This window comes from Theobroma cacao, chromosome 9 (genome assembly GCF_000208745.1).
Source record: "Theobroma cacao cultivar B97-61/B2 chromosome 9, Criollo_cocoa_genome_V2, whole genome shotgun sequence".
Classification (NCBI taxonomy): domain Eukaryota; kingdom Viridiplantae; phylum Streptophyta; class Magnoliopsida; order Malvales; family Malvaceae; genus Theobroma; species Theobroma cacao.
The window spans coordinates 3,145,286-3,161,464 of record NC_030858.1 but is presented as its reverse complement, the minus strand read 5'-3'; the positions used below and the strand labels follow the sequence as shown (position 1 = coordinate 3,161,464).

Sequence of the window (16,179 nt, the reverse complement as noted above, 5' to 3'; positions counted from 1 at the left end):
TTTGCTTTGAATCTTCATTCATTTTGACTTATTTACTGATTAACAAAGTTTAATGCAACAATGGGCCTAGCATTTAAAGATGAAAGTAAGTAGCCAAAGTTTGATGCTGCTTCAGTGCTTGTTGACTCCCCAGACTTTCAATCTAAGGAGGAACCCTAAGTGAGACTTGGAATGTGACTGAATCATATCTGAGGTGCTGTCGTTTTATGTTTAAGCATTGCCATCATCGTTTTATTTTCCTTTTTTCCTTTATTTATTTATTTGGGTTTGGCCCCTCACGCTTCAACAGTTTCAAGCATTTACCGCGCACTAGATTGCGCCATTTACTGGCACGAAAATTGCTCCAACTTTCCTTTTTTTTTTTTTACCGATCAGATACTTCATAGTAGTATTATTGTACCTTTTCATTAAGAAACACTCGGGTACTTTTTTTTAGCGGAGTAAAACATAACTTGCTGAGGATTCTAATCATACACGTGGCAAACTGCCAATGTTCCAAGATTGGATTCCGTGAATCCGACGGACCTGGTTAGTCAAGTGGGTCCCGTTGGTCTTCTGTTTGTAAGAAACTGAACAAGTGGTCCTAAAAATAGGGGGACCACTCAACTGACCTATGCTGCCGGGATGGAAGTACCTGATTGAAGCTTAAAACTATGCAGTAACATTTTTCATCCAGAAAAAGATTAAATTATTTATTTATGATACAATATTTAAATAAACATTTTTTTGTTATATTAAACTAAATCTTTTTATTTTCATTTTAAATTAAATAAAATTTTCTAACTAACCTCGCTTATCATTTTTATATCATCTATTACTGACGTGTTATGTTAACATATTATAATAAATGATGCATGACATAATGATGTATTATGATAATATGATTACGTGATATTTTCACTTTTTATATTAACATCATAAACGCATAAAATAATAAATAATATTTTAATTAACGATAAATAGTTAACCGTTAATCATAAAAGCACATATGAAAAAAATAAAAATATAAATACCTGATTGAATATAATGAATGATTAAGATCTTATTGAATTTTTTAAAATAATTTTATAAATTTTTAAAGTATTATATCTTTATTTATATATGAATGCATGTGTGCATGTATTACACATTTGACATAATTATGTTTTAGTTTTGGCTGAAATTTTTATAATGAACTAAATTATTATTGCCGTGACAAAGTGTCCTATGTTTAGAGTGGATTTGAAAGCATTATGATTTCATATAATATGGTTTTAAATAAATTATGATTACATATTACTACAATTATTATTTACTTTGGCTTTTTAACAAGTACTGATAGCAACATGAAACTTTAATTATAATTCAACTTTGTATTTTATCGTAATAAAACGAGCTAAGAGGTTTTATTACTGTTAAAAAGTATACAAGATATTTGTGCTGTACACTACTTAAAAAATGTGAACAGATAATGTGCAAACCCCGTCAAATCATTTATTAGTAATGATAATTACGCATAAATTACTATAAAAGTATAATGGCTTTGAAAAGTGAAAACATTTCCCATTCACTTAAAATAAACTAGCTAACATTCTTTTATTTACATAAATTACTATATAATTAAGCATAAATTACTATAAAATCATGAATCTTATAAATATATATTTTGTCACAATATTTAGATCCATTCCAAAGAGAGCGTGCATCAAACACATGCACCTAATGGGACCATGTAAGTATGTGCTTGGACATACTAATTAATCTAATATATAAATATGTATAATGTATAGTTAAAGATTACAAGATTATAATCAAAACGAATAAACCTCCACAAATCTTGTACAACTAAATGAGCACAAGGGTAAAACTAATCAAACTAAACAATAAAAATGTAGACATTTCAAAATTAAGGGTAAAAATAACTTATAGACATAAAGTTTTAAAAGTTTTATAAGTTATTTAATAAAATTTAAATATTTATTATTACATTCATCAAGTTCTTATAATTTTATTTTAAATTAAATAGACTTTAATGACTGACGATTATTAACTATCATTAGTTCATATGCCACTTGTCATTTTATATCCACGTGACATTGACGTGGAGATTAAAAATGTCACATTATTATATTATCATTCTACATTATCATTCATTATGACGTATCATTATACCATATTAACATCATGTGACGATTATCACCTGTTACCACATTTCAATTTTTAATTTATTTATTATTATATGTATAAAACCTGATTTATATATAATATGATTACTTTTCTAATTACTCTTTAATTACCTTTTATGTAAGATTTTAGATTCATTATTGCTCGAACTTAAATCAATTGGGTTTTAGAACCTCCCCTCGTATTTGAGATAAAGTAAACTATATTTTTCACTTTTACTTCATATTTTTTACTTTATTTTAGTCAATGTGCATGGAATTAATGCATTCATGAACATGTTTGGTCTTGATGTTCACTGTAATTAATAATGCATGGACATTGCATTAAACTCACAGCATATAGTCCATTCCTTCCGATTCCTTCTATCTTTGGAATGACAAAAGCGAAAGACATAAACATCAAAGCTCCACGCTTGGCATGAGTAGAGAGAATCTCAGTACTTCCCTAAACTCATCACTTTAGCCAGCTCATGCTTATCATAGTTTTCAAAGTTTAAGCTCGCCCATTTTAGAAACACATACTCAATGGATCAAAATTAAGTTCGCCACTTTGTGGTTAGACGTTGTAATCATATTTTAATTCGTTAATTTCAAAATTTAAATCCAAAAACTTTGTAAATAAAATTATAAAATTTCATCATTTAGATATCTTTTTCTTTACTTTTTGTTTGTAAACTTTGTTCCCACGCCAACTTTGCCATTCTTTAATGGTATGAACAGTGGAAAAGAATTACAGCACCTTTTTTGTTTTGCTGTTTTAATTAATTTGTTAATTAACGTGTTAAACCAGCTTTGATAATTAAGCATGATTATTATATAGGCCTATTAGGAAACATTTGATTTTTTAATGGCTTCCTGATGTGGGAACATGCGGGTCCCAGGATTCGAATCAAGGGTCAAGGAAAGATATGGAAAGATCCTGGCGGTTTCTCAAGATCCTTGACAATGTTTGATCCCTTGGGTCTCCCTAAATGGCCGACCGCTTAGGCAGTTGCTATCTCCATGCCAGCCAGTACGTGCAAAACACATCATACAGCGAGGAATAGGATTGTAAATTTATAACTAAATATATTGAAATTAGATCCATAAAGAGATAAAATAATTTAAGAAAATTCTGAATCATTTAAAATAGTTTAAATATATTTTTTATTTTTATTATATTTAATTAAATTTTTATATTTTATTTAAAAATTTTTATTTAAAATCAAATTATCACTTGTCATTTTATATCACCTGATATAATATGACATAGTGGATGATGATATAGCATAATGATGTAATTATGTAATATAAAAAAATAATAAATTATGTTTTAATTAATAATAATTAATTAATCATTAATTATAAGTGTCGGTGTAATTTAAAATAAAAATATATGAATTTTGATTAAACATAATAGGAAAATAATAATTTATTTAAAATTTCTTAGTTTGAAGATTTTTTTTTAAATTACATCATCAATAAATTATATTTATGTTAAAATGGAGAAAATCTCTTTTTTTTTGGGGGGGTTAAAGAAAAAGTTGTCTAGTCAAAGTATGCATAATTGACATCATGGCCTTGTATATTTTGTTTCCCAACTCATAAGTAAGGAGCTGGATGAATCTTATATAAAAAAAGAAAAATCTGATGTTCAAGACGGACCTGAAGATCATGAGCAGCAGCAACCAAATGGGCCTCACCCTATTTCGATGCATCACAAATATTTGAACATGCATAATCGATTCCTATTCCATCATTATACATGATGAGTTTTAATGTTTTTTATTCTTTTCATAAGGCCAGAGCCTACAGGTGGTGCCAACTGCCAAGAATGAGGGAATGCATGGAAAAAGTAATGCTAGCAGGCAGTAGCAATCAAAAGTGTAATGATTTTGACTCATTGCTGAAGCCAAAACACATGACAGTCGATTTTGTTGAAATTTGAATGGTCAGTACAGTGGTGAAACCCGCACATAAAACTAACAAGGAGGAAGCCTTGTAAATCCAGCTCCGGACTTCATCGGCAAACTCATCTTTACCCTTTTTCAAGAACCCATAGCCCATTTTACGTGGTTCTGATCAGGCTTTCATTATTGGGCTCAACCCATCCAAATATTTTAGATGGGTTTAACTATCAAAGTGGAGCTCTTGTTTTTTGTATGGGGCCATAACAATCTTGTTCAACCCAATCCGATTATGCTTTCTTTTTAACATGTATACATGCACGTGTATACATGTATTGTATATATACGTACTTTTGGATTAAATGGTACTAAAGGGAAAAGCAAAATAAATACATATTGAAATGAAGATGGGAGATGTTGGATTACTAGATTAGAGTGATTTGAAGGTTTTGTACAAATTGAAACCTCCAAAATTAAACAGTTTGGGATATTTTCCTTAAAGTGATACCAGGGTTTTATTGGAGAAATTAAGAATAGTGGGACATTTCAAGAGACATTTCACTTGGCCAAACCAAACAAAGAAAAAGAAAAGCTACTATGCAATGACCTCTCTTATCATTGTCAATGTATACAATCAGAGAGATTTGTCTTGTATTGTAGTGGGATTCCATAATGATATCTTTCCTATGAAATCAAGGGATAAGTTTATACGACAATGAGCTCCTTTCGTCCTCCTGTTCCTGCTCACTAGCTTATTAAGGGGTAGCTTTCCTCTAAGCTGGATCGCCTTATTTCTGTCGTCTTCTTAGCCACAAATCAGCAAGGACGTTGATATCCTTCCTTTTACACCCCCTCCCTTTTTTTTTTTTTTGTTCTCAAAATTATTTTTGGCATGGTCCTCCTGGCTCAGGACAGTTGGAGAGAACTATAGCAGAAGGGAAAGAGTGGACCATGCCTCAAAGACTTTATACATCATCTTTTTTTATGAAACTTGGGGGTGACTACCATCAGACACAACATGGAATCATGGCTACAACTGTAAAGTTCACTAACTATGAAAAACCCTTTTGTAGTTATGCAGAAGCAGCCTACTCCAACTTTGATTTGTCTTAGATTTTCAAGCAATATTATAATAAGTCTAGTTCAAAAGTCGATTATCCGTGCCTTTTGGCTTTTAGATTCAAATGAAAACAAAAATTTTATTGAAAGGAGAACATCAAAATCCAAGGAATACTCCAAATAAATGAACTTTGGATAAAAACTTAAATCTCCAATGCATGCAAAGCCGACCTCTTTCTATCAATGGAATACTTTTAATATTTAGTCCCCATGTCTCTCCTTTTTTTTTTGGGTTTTGTTATCTGGATATATCTTTTCGAGAGAAATCTAGTGTGGGATATTATTCTTTTCATAAAGCAAAACAATTTACATTCTATAATGCATCCCCATGCACGTGTACCGTAGAGGTTCAAATATTGATGCTATATATGTGTATATATATATATATATATATATATATTCTCAAAAAATCATCTCGATAACTACCTTGACAAGACTCAATGTCACGTTTCGGAATATCTTTTTTCTCTCCAAAATCAAGATTAGTTTTCTAGAAGTGATCATATATATTCTTCTTTCTAAGTGAAATGCTTGTAAATAATCTTCTTCCCTGATTTCCTAGAGTCAACAATTAATATTCGTATAGATAGAAATATGGTGCCCCTTTTCCATTTTTTTTTGACTTTCGTTTAATTTTTCATTACCCATTTCAAGCTTGATGTTTAATCTGATTCCTTCTAATTGGGTTGGTCAGTGGCGCATTAACTACTTTCATTTGCTTTTATACTGATAGGAAGAAAGATTATTGCAACTAGGACTTTTCTTTCGTCACCTGTGAACTGAATTCTTAATAAAGAAGTAGCTTTAGTCGTGGATTTGAGCTTTAAAAAACGCATGCAAAACAGGTTGAAAGCCTAGGGGCAAAAAAAAATAAAAAATCAGCATTCTTTTCTTCTTTTTTAACTGTGCTAATCCTAAAAGGGGTAGAATACGTCCGTGCATGACACGATTCCCAAAGAACGTATAGGATGCTCTGCATGGGATTAAACGAGGAAACCTTCTTTCATTGGTCGGTTGCATCTTACAAGAAATCATGATCTTATAATTGAACTCTAAAGCTGCTGCGGGACCCTTCCAGTTTTAACTTTTCTCTGCTTTTGATGAGGGAGGGAGGGGAGGGAGATGGAAAAAAAAACAAAAGTAAAAGGAAAGAAAGAAAAAGGAGGGCAGAAATGGAGAAAGAAACCAAGTAGATTTGATTTGCATGGAGCCACTTTCGAACAATCCCCGAGGCTAAACAAACAAGGAAAACCATATGGTTAAGGAAAAGGAAATGGGAAGAAAAAGGTAGCAAAATTGGAGAGAGTTTTTCATCTTTAGTTCGAAAAGGAGAATTTGATACCTAATTCCAAGCCTAATTGGTTACACCTTTTTGAGTTGTCATCTAAATGGTTTTGACAAAGATTTGACCAAATTTTTCGTGCAAGTTGGAAGTCAAATTATCTCCAACTGAAACATCAATCCCACTTGAGATTATATATCTCGGATATGACACGAATTGAACGGTCCATATTGATTGGCTTATAGGCACGACGACAGGGACATGAATCGAAATAGAGTCTAGAAGGTATTGACAGCTTAGTTTCTACAGTAATCAGGGTCTTGCTTTCCAATCTTAGGAGCTTGTTAGTCAAATCATGCGCTGGTTGAAATATTCCAAGTCTTTTGTTGTTGGCTTTTCTTGTTATGAGCAAAAAAATTAAAGAAAACAAGAGATCTAATTTGATCAAGATTTAGATATATATATATTTTGGCTTTACAGTGATATAATCCAACATGGATTGCCAACCAATAGGAAATGGAAGTGACCCACCAATTAATGGGGAAACATTAAAGATGTTGATATACCAAACAAAAAATTACAAATTGCTACTAATTAAGATTGTGATGGGTCCTTTTAAAAATTTTCTGTCCAGGTGCAAGGATGGCCATGGGATCAAAACGGGCCTTCCTCTCCACAAATCTTGTCCATTGATTCCCAAAATGTCGTTTCCAATCCTCGTTTGACTGGTAGTGAGGGAGGTATAGCTTGAAACCCAAACCCTGTTTGATGCACCACTGAACAATCTCGTGGTTTTGTGCAACCAATTTTTCAACCGAGGGTCCCTTGGGAACGAACCGGAGCAACGCCACGATGTAGAAGATTTCGCCTCCCGGTAGCGCCACGGAAGTACGATTATCCCACCTGAAAGCAACCATGTATGTATTAGAACAACAAATACTACTCCCTCTATCCATTCTATCCATAAAGCTGAAAGCAGCACCAATGATTCTCTCTCTCTTTCTGCTATTTTTATTCATTATTTTAATCAAAAGAAAACAATTCGTATATCCTAACATTATCACGTCTCCCTCCCCTTAAAAGAACAAACAATGCTTATTATGCCCAATTTTGGAACGTAAGTTTGCGCTAAAAGCTATACCTTAGAAAGCAAAGACAAGAGTTCATGTCATAAGTCACAATCTTATCCTATATATAATTGAGGAGGCTGGAACAAAAGTATCCCAGCTTTCCTTTTGTATCATTTTTAGAATTATTTGCCTTTTCAGTGCAATTTCAAAGCGGCATAACAAACTTGGTTGCTTGGCTGAAATTTACGCCACAACCGCAAACTGATGGGGTTCTGTTTTTTAACTGGTCTGAAAGCAAATACCAGTAATAACCTGAAATTCTGAATAGGTAAGGTAAGGGAGCAAACGCACGCCAACGACAATTGACAGCCCAGAATAAGGATAATGTCCTCCAAGAGATAAAAATCGTTGCTGGAGCCCAGACAAATTATGGTGTCATTATAGCTTGGTTGGCGAATAAATTTCTTTGTCGTTTCTCAAATGGCGAAGACTGCCTTTGGAAGTTACCTCACTTGAAATCTCTTTTTCCATATAAAGAGTTCCCCCCCACCCTATTACCAATATACCCCACGTTATTCGCCCAATTTTACCATAAAACTATCCATAGACGGCAAATCCCTGTTCCTCTCGAATGTCTACTTCTTACTTCGATGCAATTTGGGCAGTGAAAAATAAATGGCAAAAAAAAAAAGGATATTATAAGGGTGGGGCCCAACCCGTATCTTTGTCCCACCAAGTACTTCCTCTACGTTTGCTTATACGTTAACACACCACCGCTGCACCACACACCTAACATGACGTAAACTGTAACACAAATCGTCGAGTACGGATATGATACGATACGGTTGAGCTCATAGTAAGATTGTACGACAACAGTCAGTACGTTTTAAGAGTTGGTTACTATGCCATGTAATCTCGTGGGTCCCAATAGTTGACTCTTTTAGAAGCAGTAGAAATTATTTGACCATCCTCCCAAAAAACGAAAAAAAAAAATCTTAACCACCCGATTTGAAATCGCTCCAGCCAAAGAGTCAGCAAATCAGAGTGAAAGGGCCAGGTGATTGAGGTTTGAGGGGTCGTGATTCAATGTTGTCGATGACTAAGGAAAAAAAAATGACAGTGGGTCCCTGGCCCCACAAGATAACACGTGTCTAGTTCATAAGCTCCTGGTGAAAACCTCGTCATCTCTCACGTGACAGACATGCAGTTTTGACATTTTGAGGGGTCCACAAAATAAATTGGGGAGGAGAAATACTCACTTGCTTCGCAAAAGAGGGTAGATCAGCATGGGCCCACCGATTCCATCTTTCAACATCCCTTTGAATACCGTCCGATCAAACTCAACGATGTCTGATTTGGACACGAACAGGTTCAGCCAAGGGTGAGGGCTGTCCCAAATGCCGTTGGCTTTCGCGTGTTCCTCCGCTCGTTTCACACGCAATAAGAACTCCACGTAGCTGACGTCCACCTGAAACTTCAACCCTCTCACGAATCCTAGCCGTCCAAGAAGTCTGCTTACGGCCTGCACAGGCAATTGAGTAAAATAAAGAGGGAGTCAAGGGCAATCACGCCATTTGGACGGAGCAAAGAGACAACGCCATTCGTGAATTACAGATTCCAGAAGATGATGGGCTTTTGGCCATTTGTGGAACTGTGGGGACCAAAACGTCAGCCAAAATCTCAATGATCAGCGCGGGCTACGACATCTACGCCGTAACGTTACTATTTTAACCCTGGCAAGTTGCTGATTTCACGAAAGCGACCCAACTAGTAAAATACGAGTGAGGGATCATCAGAGTCCCATTCTCGTAATTAAACCCAATAGAATGGGCATTTGCAACAATTTTTTTTTGTCAGAAAATCCAATGGAAGATACATTATACTGTATGGTCAGTTTCAACAATAAAACTATATAATAACAATAAATAATTCAGACATTATTATTATCCTATTTTATATATTTTTTATAATAAAAATTCACAGCATTAGCGAATATTTTTGGTTCTTATTATGAATGATAGAGGACGAGAATAAGCCGTCCTCCGTCGCTGAGGGTTGTACACGTGTAAGCAAGCTCTGAGTTTTCTTTGACTTTTTTTCACTGTCCGGCGGGAACATGGTTGATGATAGGACCCCACTCTTTTTGTTCGTGGTCAACAGCTTTATAAGGGACCCACTTAGCAAGCACCTAGGTCAAAACTTAGTCATCAGAGTATCACAAGCTATATGCCCCACAGTTTCCAATTCCGGCGAAAGACTCCAGTTTTTCCCCTTTAATCATTCATCGACGGTTACCAATCAAGGTTCTATCTTGTTATGGGAATATATGACGCAGGAGATTATTAAGCCCCCTCCCCCACCTCAAAAAAAGTGTTGGTGAAATTATAAAAAAAAAAATAGAAAAGATTGTTACCGTATCTACAGATGAAGGGTGGTCACTGTTGCGGTAATGGAAAGCCACTTCGAGGCAGTAGAGGACGGAGCCAGCGGTTTGAGGGATGTGAGCCGGGTCGAACTCTTGGTCCGGGCCCAATGGCACCGATGACCAGCCATTGACCTGGTCATCATTGTTGGCGAATACGAACCCTTCGACGTAATCAAACGACTCGCCTTCTTTCTGAGTCACCAGAAACTCAGCATCCCGAGTAAAATCCTCAAACTCAGAATACACCACCCTTATCCACCTTACCTAATCACACAAATAAAAATAAAAAAAACCACCTTAAAACAACCGAAATTACGTAGCGTAAACGTGTCACTCATGCACTTAAAAATGTAGAAATTCATAATATCAACAGCCAAAAGAACAATAGAGAAAATTTGAAAGAAAGTACACCCACCATGTCCGGAGCTAGCTGTAGCTTAACCCTAGCTCTGGTAATAATACCGAACTGACCAAGCCCACCGAGGACTCCAAAAAAGAGTTCGGGGTTTTGGGTTTCGGAGCAAACCGATATTTCTCCTTTCCCAGTTACAACTTCCAATTCCGTCACGTTCGACGTCTGGGGACCATAACGGAAGGCTTGTCCACTAACGCCAGCGTTAGATAGAGTCCCACCCACCGTTAGGCTCAAGTAGTCGGTCCACGACCTTGGAGCCAAACCGAACGTCGAAACACACCGTGTCAAGACGTCTTCCCATAATGCCCCGCCGGAGACATCTATATAAGGAGAGCCATTTACTCTCAAGAACTTGAAATGGTTTTCCTCCGTGGAACGCATGTCTATCACGAGTCCCCCATCGGCCATCGCCTGACCGTTGATCGAGTGGCCGTTACCCCTCGCCGCAACCGTCAGATGGGAAGTTAGCGACGAGGCCTTAACGACTCGGGCTATATCTTCGGCTCCAGACGGTTTAATTAGAGCCAGCGGCCTAACCGAATAAAGACCGCCGAAATCTTTACCGGCTATGCCGGTTTTACCACCGCTCTCGATGCTGCCTTGTAGGTCGAGGGATTTACCTATGCTGGAAACGTCGTCGTCGGGTTTCGACTCGGCGTCGTTGTCGTGTACGAATCGTTCCAAGCAAGCTATCATCTTCGTTGGAAATGGGAATTTCGCCGGTAACCGGTAAGATTTTTTTTCCTGTTTCAGTTTCTGTCTGTTTCTCTCTCACTCTGTTTTTTTTTTTTGTTTTTCTTTTGGTAAAACAAAAGGGAGGGTTGTTGTTTGATTTAGAGCACTATAGTCTACAAATCTAAGCCTATCTTGGAAATAGTTTGGAGTTTAAGGGGGATGAGGGTCCTTAAATAGTGCTGAATTTGGGAAGGAGGAGAGATTGATGACGTTTAGCTTAGGTTCAATGCCCTTGTTGACGTTATGATCCTATTGACATACTCTGTCTGCCACTTTCCTTTAATTTATTGGAAAAAATAATACAACTAAAAAAGTTTGCCTTTTATTGTTTCACCCTTTTTTGCCATTAGAATTTTTTGGACAATAACTTTCAGTCCTTTTTTTTTTGGTATTGAAATTATTTGGATTTCTCAAAAAAATTTCCCCTTTGGGGTGTAGCAATCTTATTTCATGCTAGTTAGTGGTACTGTTTTTTCACTTACATTTTGTACTTAGAATGTTTTGTATAATTGCATTTGCCGTCATTAGAGACTATAAACTTGTAGATTAAGGCATTATCTCTATATACGCTTGATTTCATTATAAATTAATAATTAGGCGATATGATAATGATATAATTATCCTTTACTTTATTTCATTAAAAAATAAGTAGTTACACTTTATTATCTCCTTTTTTTTTTATTACTAAAGTTACCATTATAAGTTTTTTCTTCCCTAAATGAAGGTTAAGGTTTACGATATAAAAGAGATCTTCTCGATATCCTATAGATTAAGATCCAATCAATTTTTATACTTACAAAGAAAAATTATTTTACAAAAAATGATGCTAGAATTGGGATTTTTTTTTTTAAATAAAGCTAGGGAGAGATATCAATATTGTCTAATTCTTATCAAATTGAGTTGTTTTTGTTTATATAAAAAATAGTATGAAATGAGAAGATTAGATCAATAGTCAATTCTTTACCCTTTTTTAACTAATATATCTAATACATGGCTTTTCATCCTTAACTTATATATAATTCCTAATTAATAATTAAACCCATAAATATAAATGGCATCTATTCGGTATGCGGATTCATTAAGCTAATTCCGCCGAACCATCCATACTAAATTTGCTAAGTTGGATTTGTTGGTTACTTTGCCGAAAACTTTAATTATTGTTAATCTAAAATGTACTCAAACATTGCAATCGAGATAAATTATTTTTTTTGGAAGTCAACTGTGACTTTCCTTATTATTCAGTTTTTACATCAATTTATCTTTTATCTGAACAAAAACCATTTCTCCTTTTTCCCTTAGAAAAAGAGATAATCGCATGACAACATATTGTTACTTAATTGATGAATAACTCTTTGAGAATGTCATCCTCCTCCTTGGGTTGCTTACAATGTCACGTTTTCTAAATAAAAATGAAAGTGTGACATAAATTCTATAATAGTGATACAAATATAAATTGTTAGCAATGAGGGGAAGTCAACCTATTAATCAATTGTAGCCAAAAAAAAAAAAAAAATCGAAGGACAAATAGGTGGTTACTAGTTAGATGGTAGAGGTTTTTGAAGTATACTAAATATTCTCATATAAAAGACTCCACACATTTCACCTGGACAAATAATTGACACAACACACACACATATATATATTCTTTATTAATTTAAGGTTGAAGCTTTAATGAGTCAACAGATGCACCCTTGCAATTATAAGTCAATGAATTTTATATAGTTGTGGCAAACCAAACAAGAAAAATAATTAAAAATATATATTTAATTAAAATGAGTGCAACATTTGAACTACTAAAAGAGTACATGTAGACTGCAAGGCGGAGTAGTGGATAGAAAGAAAGAAAAAAAAAAAAAAGAAGGCAAAGAAGCATACAACAAGATTCGTGAAACCCATTGAAGGATTTTAGCTTAGTTTATAGTTTAGTCAAATAATTTTTTAGTTATGGAAATTCAACGCCATTGTTTTATGGGGTGGGTTCGTGAGGCATGAGCTTATACATAGTAGAAGAAGAAGAAGAAGAAGTGGGAGAGTTGAAGTAATGGAAGTCAAATGAATTTATTTATTATGGTCTGACACTGAATTGTCTTCATATTTAATAGAAAAGCCGGCTAGCAAAGTCTCTCTTTGAATCTATCTTTCTGATTATTTTAATTTAAGCCGGTTACATACATCAATCTTAATTTCTTATATGTATACAACAATATTAACTAACTATTAAGTGACCGGAAAGCATAACTGAAAGGGTCCTTTGTCTATTTTAATTAATTTTCCTTTTTTTTTTTGGGTTATTAAATATTTGTGGTGAGACAATTGACCAAGCATCTGGCTGCTTTGATCTCTAGCTGAGCTTAGCTTTCTGTCTCTGAAGATATTGTTACGATTGGGAGTATAAGCAAATCTCTCTGACTCAAAAGTGGGCAAGGGGGGCAGAGCATTTAATTCACCCACACGCGTAATGTTCTGATTTTATGCTGATCGAAACGACCAGGTTTTTCCATCAACTTGTATTTGTATGGCTACTCTATCTTGCAAGATAAGTAAAAGGCAAAGAGATATGAGAATCCGAGGCAATGCATCCCTCCTTAAAATGCACAAAACAAATATCCCAAAATTCCAAAGATTTGGAATGCTTTTTGCGACTACAAACCCATCTTAACTAGGAATACAGAATCACTTGTTGTTTTACAGCTAAATATGTTAAAGTTTTTTAATTCGCCATGTACGTGTGATGATTTTATTTTATAATTATTTTTGAATTTAAAATTATAAATGTTCTTACCTAATTTAATTTGAATTTGTTTTAAATGTGTGAAATGTAAAAAAGTAAATTATGAAATGTACTAAATTTAATCTTTCAATATCAAATTAAAAATTTTGTATTAGTTAATAGACATATCATATTTATTTAGAACATATACGTGTAAAAAATATAAGTTACTTTTAATTTTTATCAAAGTTTTATATATTTATATATAAAGATTAGTTTAGTGAAAGAAAGCTTTCTTTTTCTTTTTAATTTGTTCTTTTGGGGGTAAAAAAAAAAAAAGAAAAAAAAAAAAAAAAAAAAAAAAAAAAAAAAAAAAAAAAAAAAAAAAAAATGTTGTTNTATATATATATATATAAATTGCTTTACATCCAAGATAAAGGGTATTTTAGTCCCTCAAAAAAAAATAGGTGATTGCTTTGTCAATTCAGATAGGATCATCTTTGCATTTAAGTATTTGGCAAGTAGGGGAGAAGGATGACAAATTTTGCCTCCATTACTTGTTTGCTTTGTCTTTAATGGCTTTTAATTTTTATTTTCCCACATTTTTTTTGCTTTATAAAGAAAGAAGGGGGGTGGGGGGCATAATGTTCCCAAAACGACAAGGAGTATGCTCTCATTTTTATCACGCTTAAATTTTTCAGTTCATTTCTTTTTGAAGTTGGGTGGAGGTGGAGGCGGGACCATTGCACAAAATGGCAATGCCCCTTTTTTCCAACACGAAAATAATTAAGTTTGGTTCTTTAATTTGGTTGGCTCATATTAATTTAAGTACGTGGTTTGCTTCTTTCTTTCTTTTTATAACTTATTTTCCATACAAGTTCCGTATAATTTTTTAGGTATCAGTCACACAAACCCATTTTTTCCCTTTACTTTTTGGTCTTCGTTTGTGACATACACGTAATGTCCTAGTTTAGGTTATAAATTCCAAGATGGCTATAGTTTCGTATGCCGATTTCTTATGTATTGCTACTTTTTAATCAAATGCAAATAGGCAACATAGCAAGTCTTTTACGTAAAAAATCTTTTGACTCAAATATTATATTCAAAATTTTCTTCACATTTAATTTCTTTTTTTTTCAACAATCATTCGTATGTATATGAAAGCTTAAACTATTATTTTGTTTCTAGAATCACAAAGGGATTAAAATAAAATAAAATAAAGTAGTGGGTTGTTACAGTCGATAATACCTTATTCTAAGTTTGTTATGCGTAAAGATTTAAAAGTAAGTTAGAATAATTTTTACCCTATATCCATTGGTATATATGTAAGATTGAGAGTATTATGTAGGCCTAAGTCAATCTTTGAATATAAATTTTAAGGCTAAAATAAGAGAAATAAAAACATTTATCATCCATCTCATGAGATTAATAATATTCCTCTTATTTTTTTGAGAGGATTGAGTTATATATCTTGTATTAGAAGGATGATTAATTCTCTTTGCAATCTAATTTTTTCCTTTTAAGTGCACACCGAACATGAAATAAGACGATAATTATATGTATGTTAATTTATATTTACCCTTTTGCATCATGAACCCAACTTTTTTTTTCTTTGATAATACATAAATTCAACTTAAAAGAAAATTTCCTAAAGGAAATTAGGCCCATAACTCTTTTTTTTTTTTTTTTTTTTGTAAAATAAGGTTGTTGGAATATAATTATTGAATCTTAAATCTCCTTAATTCTCACCCCTTTTAAGGAATTATTTATGATTAAGCCAAAAGGCAATGTAGTTGGCATGAACCTTGTTGATGAAGTTGGAAGTTTTATCGAGTGATTGTCGTGATTAATCATGCTTTTGTACACCATAAATCCAACATGAACCTTAGTTACTTAAGTAAACAACAATTAAGTCACTCTCATGGTAGCCTTTATACTACAACAAAACCTCCCTTTTGAAACTGTCTTAGGCAAAAGCAAACGCTCAACACTTTTTATTTCAATGTGACCATCTACATCTTGAACAGGTAACAGTCACGAACAAACCCATTATTAAAATCAAAGGTAATCTTAACTCTTGATTTGCTTTGAGAGCCCACACCCAGACTTGTCTGTTTCCCTTTTGCCCTTGAAATATTTTTTCCTTGGGGTTAATCTTGTGCCGGATTTGCAATGGATTTTGTGATTTCAATTGACAGTGTCACTTAGCATTCCAACAAGCGTGTTTTCTGCCTTGCCCTGTCTTGCACATTACATTATCAACTGCTTCTTCTGATTGAGACTTGTTCGAAGGCGGCACTTTTTTATTTGCTTATCATGTTTTATCTAGGACCGCAGTTCCTTCATTTTGATGTTGACTTGTTCAAATAAAGGGT

At 33.8% G+C, this 16,179-nt stretch overlaps 1 protein-coding gene across 1 annotated transcript; it reads right to left on the bottom strand.

Annotated features, from left to right (window-relative positions):
• On the bottom strand, positions 6,900-11,342 carry LOC18588149 (cytokinin dehydrogenase 7). Its single transcript, XM_007012355.2, has 4 exons — positions 10,360-11,342; positions 9,933-10,208; positions 8,779-9,041; positions 6,900-7,352 (listed from the first exon to the last, which is right to left on the bottom strand). The coding sequence occupies exons 1-4, from the start codon at positions 11,053-11,055 to the stop codon at positions 7,040-7,042; spliced, it is 1,548 nt and encodes a 515-aa protein (XP_007012417.2). The 5' UTR covers positions 11,056-11,342; the 3' UTR covers positions 6,900-7,039.

Bases quoted from the DNA above. Each gene is read 5' to 3' on its own strand.
- LOC18588149 (XM_007012355.2), bottom strand. From the start codon at position 11,055: ATGATAGCTTGCTTGGAACGATTCGTACACGACAACGACGCCGAGTCG. The intron at 9,042-9,932 runs GTAACAATCTTT...TTGCCTGTGCAG, and splicing joins ACCCTTCATCTGTAGATACG to GCCGTAAGCAGACTTCTTGG. The intron at 7,353-8,778 runs GTGAGTATTTCT...GGTTGCTTTCAG, and splicing joins TACCCTCTTTTGCGAAGCAA to GTGGGATAATCGTACTTCCG.